Below are 13,314 nucleotides of genomic sequence, written 5' to 3' on the forward strand. Positions count from 1 at the left end.
AATTGAAATAAATAGATATTATATTTACATTATGGCATTCAAGAATGTCTTAATTTTTAGTGATGGTAGACAGGGGCGGAGTAGGCAAGCTGGGGGGCGGCATATGCGACCTTGGCTACAGGGGCGGCGTAGGCCACGGGGGCGGCGGCGTATGCGACTGGTGCTACTTTAGCGACGACGGGAGCGGCCACTTTTACGGCGAGAGCCTCCTTGCGGACGACGGCGTTGAAACCGTTGTGGGGGTCAGCGGTGTAGTCCACGGTGCGCTTGGTGCCGTCAGGGTCGACGACCGAGTAGGAGCCCTGGACTACGTCTCCGTCACGAGTCTCGTGCTGGCTTTTGGAGTCGCCAGAGTGTCCGTCTTGAACGTCGTAAGAGAAGCTGTATTGAGGGTGAGAGTCGTAAGCTTCAACGGTCTTGACGACTGGGGCAGCGGCATAGGCTACGGGGGCGGCGTATTTGGCGACCGGGGCAGCGTAGGCTAGGGGGGCGGCGTGGAGCGCGGGGGCGGAGTAGGCCAAGGGGGCAGCGTGGACGGCCTGGCTGGAGTAGGAAATTGGGGCGGAGTACGCCACGGGGGCGGCAGGCAGGAGCCCGGCGCTCACGGCCGCTACCACGCAGGCGAATACGACAAACTAGAACAGAATAAGGCAATAGATTAAAAACATGAAATAAACAACATTTAGAAATCTCAGATTTGAATTCTTTTGGAGTTCAATGCCAGCACTTCATTTCCACTTTTTCATTATATAACTCACTTTCACAACACACATTTGCAGTTTTATTTATTATCATAGCTTGGTTGCTATTTGAGGGCCGTGGCTTTATATTTCGGGGTTTTGTTTTGGTTATGTGAATATGTCGTTTTATAATAAGTATATAGCTATATTATAGGTATTTTTATTGTGTTGAGCATACATGTAGCAGCTCGTAGGTACACTAAGTTGGTTACTAGTTTCTGATAATATTACACTTGTTGAAGATATATCTACCTTGAATGCCATTTTGGTTCTGATTATGTCCAAGAGTGAGATTGAACTGCCGAATATAGTGCACTGTCTCTTTTTATATTCACCGAGTGTCCACGCGTGACATTCGTTTGTGACGTCATATAATTCGGAGCGGTAATCGAACCCGCACCCATGAGGAGCTTATTGAAACTTTCGCTTTTGATTCAGGCGTTAAATCAAGGTCGCGAACTTGGGAGTATGTCATTTGATCTTGTTCTAATCTAACGCATACATATTCAGTATTAGTCAGACAATGGAAACGTGAAGAACGAAAAAATCAAATATTTTAAAGTTATGGAAATGTGTCTACTACGATTTGTATATGTACATCTGAAATAATTGTTTGTCCTTAAGAAGATAATTTGGTGTCTTAAAGATCAAGTTAGATTTGGTTTTGATTGGTGATAATGGTTTATGATAATATCCGCTGGTATTAGGCATGCGCAAAAGCTGTGCATTCGGTTATTTTGCTGTTTTTTCAAACAAAAGATCGGAAAAATAAAAGTTTTGATAAAACACGATACATATTAATTTTCATAAATAAAATTAATATACTTTCAATGTACTTATGACTTTTTAATTACACATCTCGGCGACCTTCAATTGGTCGTACTTACTACAACAGAATAACCGACTGACCTATATGAAAATTAACTGAACAGGTTTGTTGACATAATATCTGAATCGGAAGTTATTTAATATGTTTGTCGATCGATACCTCGCCTTGTACACATAAAACAAAACCTTTTTAACCTTTAAGTCGTTTAATGATAAAAATAACAGTCATAAAAATCCTATGAGTACAAAAATAACACAACAAAATTGTAATAATTCACCTACAAAAAGTAAGGACTAGGTAGTCTTGGGGCCAGGAGTGGGGCTGGGGCTGGAGCGAAAATTGGTGCCCTGCGGTACACGGGGGCGGGGGCAACTAGTGGGGCTGGGCCTACAACTGGGGCAGGGGCCAAGACTGGTGCTGGGGCTACAACCCTCGCGGGCGCAGCGACGACCAGTGGTTCACGGCGAACAACCGCGTTAAAACCATTGAGAGGATCGGCAGAGTAGTCCACAATCCTCCTTGTGCCGTCGGGATCGACGACTGTATACGACCCTGTTACTAGATCTCCATTCCTTTGCTCTTGGTGGCCCTTGTAATCCCCAGTCAGGGCGTCCTGGACGTCGTAGCCGTAGGAGTATTGCGGGAAAGGGTCAACTCGAGCTAAGGGCAGGGGAGCTACTGGGGCAAGGACGCCGGCGCTGGCCACGCCGAGTAAACAGGTGATTACTACAATCTGTAATAAATAAACAAATTCATTTTAGGTATTTCAGTTAAAAAAGTGTTTCACATGCTGTCAATCGTCATGTTGTAAATCTATACATATTCTGTACATATAATAAAACTGCAAGTGAGTTGTCTGTGCATGGGGTCAGAGACCAAATGGCGCATCTCTCAAAATTTGCTGGATGCAATTTAATGCTATTTTTACAGTTGTATAGCATATTCTAGCATGGTCTAACTTAAAATCTGGTATAGGTTTCATCGCGATACATTGTTGCTTAGAACCCGAGGTATTGAAAAAAATAAGTTACGAGCGGACGTACGTAATAAACGCGGGCGAAGCCGACGGCAAATGCTAGTCTTGTAATAATAGTTAAATATGTAGGTAATCTACGTTAGAATCTAGATTTTTCCTCATGGACTTACTTAGTAAGTTAATATAACATAACTAATTCAAAATGCAGTCGAAGTAATTAGGTAAAACGATCTGAAATCATACTACACGTCATATTTATTTGAATCACCATTTCAAAACTAATTTAGTACGTATTCGTAATGTAATTATGTTATCGATTGAATCCAATCCAAGGCGTGTTATCTCGTGGGCGGCCATTACCATACAATGATCGGTTGCGTCTGACATTATCATGAAAGTCTTTAAGTTAAATCCAGATTTGCATCCCTCCCTTTAAAAATTCATGTTTCTTTTGTTTTTTATTCTTATATCAGTAGGTCTTTTTAAAAAAATGCTATGAATATTTTGAAGTTATTAAGTTGAAAAATATATATTACACTCGTATGTCCGTACTCAAACGTATTTTATGTCTGTATCAAAACATAAACGAGAAAACCAAATAACTTTTAAATAAGAGGATCCTATTTATTGTACTAGAAAAAAAAACATGCTTTGCTGTAAGTTGAAAAAAATATCAACGATCAACCTAAATCATTCATAAAATCCTTCATTGTTATGGACCACAATGGACGAAAGCTGCTAGAAAGAGTTTCGCAAAGCGGCTAATATGGATCGGTTGGGCAAGCGCACGCGCACGACATGTCCGCGAACACGATGCAGCCCTCGATAAGGTATAGTCTCACATCAAGCTATACAAATTTATTAAATCGAAACTATTACCACGATATACAGATCTATGCAGGGTTACTCGACAAATGGTTGCCTGTACACGAGTTGCCAAGCAAAGATGCCAAATGATTGCTGTATCTATCATTCGTAAGGAATTTAGCAGTCTAGTCTAGTTTATATTACTCAGGTCACTTTACGTATATCTAGAAAAGAAAAAAAAAACAAAACATCCTATGGTAAAAGTGCTAAATTATTTCTCTAATTTAAGATGTAAAGCTACGCCAATCACGTGGACCAAATATGAAGTGACCTAAGTTAACACAACTAACTGTAAGTACTAGATAAAAGTTTTGGCGGTAAAAAGTAAACCACCTTGTTATTCGTGACAAGAAGTTTCTTATAGAATCATTACATGTTACTTTACCACCTTTTAGTTTTAAGTACCACTTTGTAAGACTACAAAAGCAAAGTTAAAATTTACTCTTATTCAAAAATTTTCTATAAAAAGGAATTTACGAAAGTAGATCAACCCCTTACCTTGGTGTCCATGTCTGTCTGCTTGGGATAGGATGTCACAGTCCTCGAAGTGGAGTGTAGGTATAATGTGGAGCCCGAGCGTTTTATATCAGGCGCTGCGTAACTCCGGGACGTGAGGCCCATACGATAGCCCTCATTGAAGAAAGTGCTGCGATGTTACGCGATGATTCTTGCGATACATGTTGCGTTTAAATGCTTTCTTTGTCAGTATATAGAGCAGTGACGCAGTTCCGGGTTCTTTGGGATTCCTGAATTCTGATTTTTTACATTTAATATCCTTGGGAAACATAGGTCTTTAGGTTCAAGTTCATAAATAAATACATTTATCAAGTTTCACAATATTTCATCAGTATTTCCAATACCGGCAAACTTTTCATTGCGAGCTTTGATTTAACAAAATAATAAGTAATGAGTGCTAGTCCTAGTTATGTCATGCAACCCGATTGCGTTGCTATCATTCCGATCAAAATTTTTATTAGTGTCAGGATCAAGAAAGTTTAAGAGTAACTTATAGAAGAACTGCACTTGTAACTATTTTTACTAAATAGTATTATTTTCGTTATTTTGGTAATAAAGTTTCTATTTATCCTAAATATCTATACAGCTATACAGCTATGTTTCCAGTAATACTTACTTGTGAGTTACAAGTAATACGCACTTATGAAATATAATGTACAAAATCTTGCGACAAATAAACAATGTAGAGCGCTCTATATAATATCTCACTTTGCAACAAGAGAGACTAGGTAAAACTCTATAAGAAGTTATCTACATATCATTAAAATTTCTGATCGAAAAGGACATTATAATGATAACGTGATCTTTGATGATGATATATTTCAGTGACTACGGTAGGTACGGACGTAGGTACACACATCACTTCCTCGGCGTAGTTTTCTACAGTGATCATAGCTTGAAAGTTTATTATGAGCCTTTCTTATTTGGAAATAATTAAATAATAATATAATATTGTGGTAAATATCGTGTGGTAGATAAACATTTTGTTTGTTATATAGTTCTTCGGTTAGCAATCCTGTTCTTTTGTTTCTTATCCAGTGTATGTATAACTAATCACTATGTAACACTGGTGGCGAGTTTCCTGTCATAGAATAGGACCACTACATATCCTTCTATGGATGTCGTATGATACTTAACAGCTGCCATGATAGGCAAAAACGATATTCCCAAAGCAGCAACACAGCCAAATTTTCTAAATTTGTAATGTAGTATATTCCAGGTTTATATTTTACGTGGGCCCTGGGCTTCAAGGCCTCACACTCGAAAATAAAAACGGGAACACGCGAGGATGTGAGAGAGATTGATGTCAGATGTTATTGAGACTTCTGAAAAGCAATATTTGAATCTTGAATTCCATACCTTGTAAAATGGCAGCACGACCATAAAATTTCAATTTGATGATTTATGCAAATCTCATTTATGGATATAATTATTATGAAACTATAGACACTCTGCCTGAAATCTAAATTAGGCACTCTGGTATATTGGCAATTCAGGTTCAAAATTAGCTCCAAATTTATTCGCTCAAACACAAAGACTCTTTTCGAGCAGGGTAGTATGAGATCAAGTTATGTGAAATAAGATTATACTTAGTAAGTTTTTTTTAAATAACTAAATACATTAAATAGTTTTACTCTGTTAGTAAGTAGAGTAAGTATGTCTTTAAGTATTCATTATTTACTGTTAGGAGAGGAATCAACATTCAAAATAGACCAACCGGTAACGAAAGTAGACTAATGGTTCCGCAGGGAAAATAATACCTTCTCTACCTAATTTTTTATGTTGTCGAATTGGGTTACTTTCACTTTGAACATAAACTATGAATAGGTATTTAACAGTTTATTCATTCCATAAAAAATATAACTATATACAAATCAAGTCTTTAAAATGAGCCATTAAGTTGGTTTAGTCTTTAGGGGTAACGGTAGCCGGCGGCGACTGGTTCGACGATCTTAGCAGGCGCTGCTCGGAGCACGGGCGCCTGCGCGGGTGCTACGGCGAGTCGGGCCGGTGTCGCCACGGAGGCCGCGTACGCAGCGGGTGCGGCATAGGCAGCTGCGACAGGCGCGGCGTATGCTGCCACGGGAGCTGAAGCTGTATACGTCGTGTAGGCAGCGGTGGCGACAGGAGCTGTGTAAGCTGCGGCGGCAACTGGAGCGGTGTAGGCCGCGGCGGCAACTGGTGCTGTGTACGCAGCAGTAACAGGAGCGGGAAAAGCCGTTCTGTAGGCCGCTACTGGTGCAGTATAACGTGCTACGTAAGGAGCGGCAGCGTAGCGAGCGGCCACGACTGGAGCTGCTACAGGAGCAGCGGCGTAGCGAGCGACTACTGGGGCGGTGGCATAGCGGGCGAACACAGGAGCGGGAGCGACGGGCGCGGCAGCAATAGGGGCAGCGGCTAACCGCGCAGGAGCGACAACTGGAGCGCTGACAGCGTAGCGGGCAGCTACCACTGGTTGGGCAACAGGTGCAGCTGCAATTCGAGCAGGCACCACGGCAGGTTCAGCCACAACAGCAGGGGCAGCAGCCACCAGAGGCTCCTTGCGAACGACAGCGTTAAATCCATTGACAGAGTCAGCAGTGTAGTCTACAACACGACGCGTACCATCGGGGTCAACGAGAGAGTATGACCCTTGAACTAGATCGCCATCTCGCTGCTCCTGCTGGCTCTTGTAATCTCCAGTCAAAGAGTCTGCTACGTCATATCCGAATCTGTACTGAGGTAATGGATCAAACTCCTCGAGTCTTGCAGACACGGCTGGGGCGGCGTAGGCCACGGGAGCCGCTGCAAAGGCAGCAGGAGCCACGCTGCCGTAAGCCACGGCCAGAAGGCAGGAGAAGACCACCAACTGAGAGAGAAACAAATATATTAACATCTTATGTCTTATAGCTTTCCCAATTGATATTCCGGATGCATAATGGCTATAACAATAATGATGTTGTTGATGGACCCTACACAATTAATATTGATTGATTTCTAATCTAATTTAGTCTTTAATGTACATAGTTAGGATGAGTTGTATTTATAAAATAATTAACAAGAAACAACTGGATGAACTTAATCAACACTGATTATGTGAAGATTACACTTGACACTGTTTCACTATCACTTTCCGGATTCCACTTCACAAACAATCCAACTGGTTTCGTACCTTAAGAGACATTTTTTGTTTGATGAGATGTGTTCGGGGGTGCTTGAAGCTGCGAACTGTACACCCCAATGGGTTCTAACGCCATTTATAGTTGTTCGCGTCGTGCGCTTGCCTCATCCCGGCCGCATCTCCAAATTTAAATATATTCAAGTACGCACGTACGACGTGGCCGATGGGACAACTGGACAATGCCACAGACAAAGCAGCTACTTGTGCAACCACACCGGAGCTATGAAACATCGCGGTCATACCAATTCTTCACTTAATTCTCAATAGAACTTGTTTTCAGGAGGCATTTTGACGAATCTTCACGCTTGCATCGCTGAAAAGGCCTTCAAGGAAATGCGCCGCCAAAAATCCGTAAAAAATTGCTACGTGAATCGCAAAGCAGTCGTCAAAATTATCGATTTTTTTCTAGCTGTTTATGTCCCAATGCTGGGCAAAAGCCACCCCTGATTTCATCCATTAAAATTTGATAAGATATGGCAAGAGAAAATACCAACATTATCATTACTGATATAAAAATACTCATTGCACAGATTACACCAAGCAACTAGATTTTATCATACAATTTGTAAGTAGCTATACTTATATAACCAAATTAATAATATAAATGTGGTATACCTAATAACTACCTAAACGAGGTTTACGACAGATCTGTCTAGTGATCTTTATTCGTCCTAAATTGTATTAAAGAGTTAATCTTAATTCTCGATCTTATAATCTCGATTCAGTAGTTATTCTAATCTGATTCAGTTGCCGGAGATTGAATTACGTGTGATACTTAAAACAATGAGGTCTGGTTAATGAGGACTGAATTTTATACAACTACTTATGTCCTAGTCATGTAGGAATATGAAGAAAATATTTCTAGATCCGTTCATAACTCTATAAATAACATAAAACTCTATGCAAAGAAAATTTAATTTCAAGATTGAACTTGAATCACAAAATAGTAAGTATACAGACAAGTTTTATCGAATGTAAAAAATCTCTAGTCAAAATATTTTCTCCCTCATTTTTTCTAGAATAAATTCAGAATTGATGAACTAAATGAATAAACATGTATAGGTTTATTCAAATTATATATGTAAATACTCGCGTAATCAGGTCTAACGTCAAATATTGGTTTGTATTGGCTTATTTTACTACTGCCGGAACTATATGAAACAAAAAAAATGATAAGGTTACAAAAGTTCTTAGCTTACAAGCTTAAAGAGAAAATTGTCAGAGCCGTTCTATATAAAATGTAAAACTTTATATTTTGTGCATGTTGTTTGGTGAAACGGTATTATGACTGGTGGCCTGTGTTGCTCGCATTAGCATCACAATACTCGTTTTGGACGATATCTTGGCAAGGACACAAGGTCACATTCCTTCGTGCACAAATACTGACATTACCACTTTTGTTTCCACTAATGTTGCCTATTGCCCTAATTTTGGTTTTCCTTTTTGGTCGTGAATAGTTTTTAATTTTTCCACATTGAAACAGTTTTAAGTTATTATTTGAACTAACTAGGTACCTGAAGTTTTAATAATAACGTCGGTTTGAGTAGAGATTTGATTCCCCCTCTATATTAAAACTAACCACCGGCTTTGGGCTTGGGTTTCCCACCATCGATCGGTCGGCGGCGGATGTTTTTTATTTATTTTATTTTTAGTTCAAAGATTTTGCATTCACTTGTCCGGTTTGTCAATCTATTGGAGTTGAATTAAGTACGTAGGTGCACTTACTTCCGCTTGTTCTTTTGATGAGAATTTCACCAAGGCGGCGCCGCTTACAAAACTTACCTAATATTTAATAAATCTTCTCTGAAAAGGCATTCTCGCGCAGCGTTTCATAAATTAGTTGTCGTCGATATCGTGACTTCTCATGAAAATGCGCAGCGGGCATTTCCCGAAGATCACGCGCGCGGCGTCCTTCCCAAGGCCGCCTGCGCAGCGCAGCCAAGCCGTTGCGAAAACCATGTAAAGTTTGCTACGCACGCACGACTGCTCGACTGCTGCATTCATACACCATCAGTTATTGATTGCTTCATTACAAATGGTTTTTCGTGAAGAGTTATTAGTCATCATATAGTCTAAAGGGAATCCCCTAAGGGAGATCAACATGTGAGATATCTTTCCACTTTTCTTATTTTGACTAGATACCATGAAAAAATTGTGCGCCAGACAATTAGATTTGTCTTTTCTCTTTTAAGTACCCAAAAAAATACCGACTTAAGTAGTGGAATTGCTATTAAAAAAAATCAATTCATAATCATAAATCAATCATACAGTTTACCATAGATAGATAAGTGTAACCCTACACTTATCTATCATGGTAAACTGTTGGTCATTTCACTCATAATCAGGGTACCCACCCTTATTATGATTGAAATGACCAACGCTTACAAACATATGGCCTTGAATCATGATGAACCCGTAAGTATGGCTTCCTACATTCACTCACATATGGTGAGTGAAAGCACGAACCTGTAAGGCTTATGAAGGCCGCTTTGAAGACTTATAACCGAGTCATTCCTTAAGGATAAAAAACTCTACGAACAAAATAAACCTTTAATACTTTATGGTATGAATAACGAATTAATTCATATGCCATTATTTAAATACAGACTAAAATTTCATAGATTTACCTTATTTCGGCCATGTAAAACTTATCTTATGGAAGAAACTACAACCTAGTTGATTACAAATAAAGACTTGATGGCTCCTGCCGCAAGTGTCTATTCAACGAATGTTTATGTGGGTTCCAGAGTCAGATTTATTTATTGCAAATCACAAGTTTGGAGTTATTACGAGTACATAAAATCCACCTCTAAGGAAGGTTTACGAATAATTCACGCAGATGAAGCTGTGACAAATATGCTTTTGTAATACAAATATTGTGATTGGTTGGCTTTTTCAATTGTAAGGCCTAAGCCTAAGAATTGTTACCTAAGTAACTAATACAGCCTTGGCTTTAAATAATGACCCCAATAAACGGAATAGCCCTTGTTATGCTATGCATTTCTATGAGTAACGCATCCACGTGACTGGGTACATTCTACAATATTATTTTATCAACCCGACGAAGATTTTACAAACGTTTTATCCTAAATTATCGGACGGCTGGCAGCTTTTTGTTGAAGAGTATTGTTTCGCTATCAATACGGGAACGTAACCAGCTTTCTTGGCACGATGCCTCAAATTCAAATTCAAATTCAAATCATTTATTCAGAAATTAGACCTTCACAGGCACTTTTTCTCGTCAATCTTTAAATTTATAGTTATTTCTCACAAGCTAGAAACTACTGGCATTTCGGAACGACCACTGCTGAGAAGAAATGCCGAAAGAAACTCATTTGAACAGTGTTGGTCCCTATCATGCCAGATCGGCTTACCATTATTGTTTCTTACAAAAAAATTTTTTTTTCTTTTCTTTCTAATAATATATAAAAGTACATAATGTACATAGTCAAAAGGTATATCAAAACAGGTTATGATTGTGATCCGAGTGCTGATTATAATATATATATATATATATATATATATATATCGATGTGAAACACAATTAACTTACATGAAAATATATGAGAAACGAGATGACCAGTTCCCTCTGGCAGCACCCGTTCACGAGTTGACGCATGGGACAGCCATCGCGTAGCTCAACCAATAGAGGGAACCTCACGACCCGGCCCACGACGCCACCACCAGATTGACCATTTGAGTGAGCATGACACACTCGATTCCCATGACTTCATAATTACAATTCTTATTCGTCGAAATAGAAGTATAATTCAGACACTTGAAGATCACAAATCACGTACATGTTTTACAAATAAAATTTAAATGCCATACGAATTATTATAACAAAATTCAAAATTGTGAATAAAATAATAAAAAACAGTAAAATAAAAATTAGGAGATCATGTGTGGAGTGGCAAAGTTGTCGGGAGGATCCAAGCGTTTTTATCAGTCAAATAGGCGTTAATTGTGTAATACGCTTTATCCATTAAATTTTTCTTAACATAAATTTTAAAATTTTTCATTGGCAGATTAATAGCCTCTGCAGGGAGTTTATTGAATAATTTCACGCTTTGACCCACGAAAGACCGCCGAACCTTTTTAAGCCTGAATCTATTCATACAAAGTTTGTGCTTATTTCTAGTGTTTACACTATTTACTTCGTTTAATTTTTTATATAAATGTAAATTTGATTTGACAAAAATAAGCACATCAAAGATATACTGACATACCACAGTGAGGATGTTAATTGATTTGAAGAGTTCTTGAAGAGAATCTCGAGGTTTTAACCCATAAATAAAACGGATAGCTCTTTTCTGTAATACAAAAATTTTTCCTATGTCAGCTGCATTACCCCAAACTAATAGTCCGTAGGACATAATGCTATGAAAGTAGCTGAAATACACAAGTCTAGCTGTATCTATGTTCGTACACTGTCTGATCCTTCTCACTGCAAAAGCTGCCGTACTAAGTTTTTTGGCCGTGATTTCAATATGTTTATCCCACTTTAATTTGTCGTCCACAGTAATGCCCAGGAATTTAGTACTATGTACCCATTCCAGAGCTTTACCATTTACTGTTAAAGGTATAACATTGTGCGAGTTATTTAAGAGAGAAAATTTAATACATTTTGTCTTCTCTGTATTTAGAGCTAAGTTGTTGGTTGTAAACCAGTTAAGCACTACCGACATGCTATTACTTATAAAGTTATAGTTTTCACTTTTTCTATCGACTTTAAATAATAAGGATGTATCGTCTGCAAATAGAACTACTTCGCATAAATGTTGGGCAAGGCATGGGAGGTCGTTAATATAAATCAAAAATAAAAAGGGACCGATAATGGAGCCTTGAGGTACGCCTATGTGAACAGGTGCACTATCGGAAATTGTTTTGTTAATTTCTACTCTCTGTGTTCTATTATCTAGGTAAGACGAAAGAACACTAAGAGCCGCGCCAGTGACACCATAATGTTGAAGTTTATTTTTGAGTATATTATGATCTACACAGTCAAAAGCTTTCGATAAGTCACAGAAAATACCTACGACATCTTGCTTGGATTCCCAAGCTTCATTAATTATTTCGACTAAAGTGGCTGCTGCATCAGTAGTTGAACGACCTTTGGTGAAACCGTATTGACGATTATGTAAAATTTTATTTATATTAAAATACGACACAAGTTGACTGAAAATAATTTTTTCAAATATTTTACTTAGAGTGGGTAATATAGAAATAGGTCTATAGTTTGTGGGATCATGTTTAACATATATGCCTTGCATATTTATTTAGTTTTGTTTATTCTTGTAGTTTTTTTGTTTCTGAGTTTATAACTATTTATTAGTACTGTCTTTAGAAAAACACACAGAAATAGAAAATTTATAAAATTACTAATGAAAATAACAATCAATACTGATTTAAATTACATATATTATATTCAAAGTGCAGGTGGCAGTGCTAATTAGACACTTTCCTAGACTATTTCTCAGAAGTTGTACGTGTCGCAGAGTGACACCAGAAACTAGAACAAAAACCAAGACAAGGAAAATAGAGTTGGGCCGATATTCCAGCAAGATTATACAGTTACATTACAATCCAAATCTCAACTAATATTATAAATGCGAAAGTACCTATGTATGTTTGTTTTCTTCAAGGTCAAAATTCCAAGAAAATTGGTTGAGTAGATTACAATACACTCAACCAATTTTCTTGAAATTTTGTATAAATATTGTCTGTGATTGATGTATGTACAATATATGAATATTAAAATCTAAATCCTTCCTCATTTGTCATGCACGGAAAGTAGAGACTGTTTGATCCGAACATCCGGTAGGAGATGCGGAATTTCACCCTACTCAGTTGGGAAAAACTCATACAAATCTCTTCCTCTAAAGGAAATGAATTTTCAATATAAACAAAACAAAAAAAGTCTACGAATACAAAAATATATAAGTGGGATTTGAGGTTTGTGTCAATCAACAAATGTTTTAGAAAAACTGACCTACTATTTTACTTTCCATAAATTAGCAATGAAAAGTAGAGTGTTATGAGTCAATACCAACTCGAATGTACCTAGTATAGGAATTGATTCCTTTCGAACCTTAAAATCCACTATTTCTTGTAAAGATAAATAAAGGCTTGCTGTTAATAATTTCTATAACATATCTACACATCCTGGCTGTGTCTAGAGTCGGCTCCTTTTTGAGATTCAATTGGTCTAGCTCCTAATTTAGCC

The 13,314-nt window shown here is 38.2% G+C and overlaps 2 protein-coding genes across 2 annotated transcripts; both read right to left on the minus strand.

The window, feature by feature from the left end:
- Nucleotides 1-2: 2 nt before the first annotated feature.
- Nucleotides 3-7,167, minus strand: LOC128678489 (calphotin-like). The gene is made up of 4 exons (XM_064436599.1): nucleotides 7,080-7,167; nucleotides 5,843-6,776; nucleotides 993-1,150; nucleotides 3-635 (listed from the first exon to the last, which is right to left on the minus strand). Exons 1-4 carry the CDS (start codon nucleotides 7,089-7,091, stop codon nucleotides 57-59), a joined length of 1,683 nt encoding a protein of 560 aa, XP_064292669.1. The 5' UTR covers nucleotides 7,092-7,167; the 3' UTR covers nucleotides 3-56.
- LOC128678268 (larval cuticle protein A2B-like) lies at nucleotides 1,758-3,964 on the minus strand. Its single transcript, XM_053759699.1, has 2 exons — nucleotides 3,911-3,964; nucleotides 1,758-2,302 (listed from the first exon to the last, which is right to left on the minus strand). Exons 1-2 carry the CDS (start codon nucleotides 3,920-3,922, stop codon nucleotides 1,847-1,849), a joined length of 468 nt encoding a protein of 155 aa, XP_053615674.1. The 5' UTR covers nucleotides 3,923-3,964; the 3' UTR covers nucleotides 1,758-1,846.
- Nucleotides 7,168-13,314: the final 6,147 nt, after the last annotated feature.

Source organism: Plodia interpunctella, chromosome 19 (assembly GCF_027563975.2).
Source record: "Plodia interpunctella isolate USDA-ARS_2022_Savannah chromosome 19, ilPloInte3.2, whole genome shotgun sequence".
NCBI classification, from domain to species: Eukaryota; Metazoa; Arthropoda; class Insecta; order Lepidoptera; family Pyralidae; genus Plodia; species Plodia interpunctella.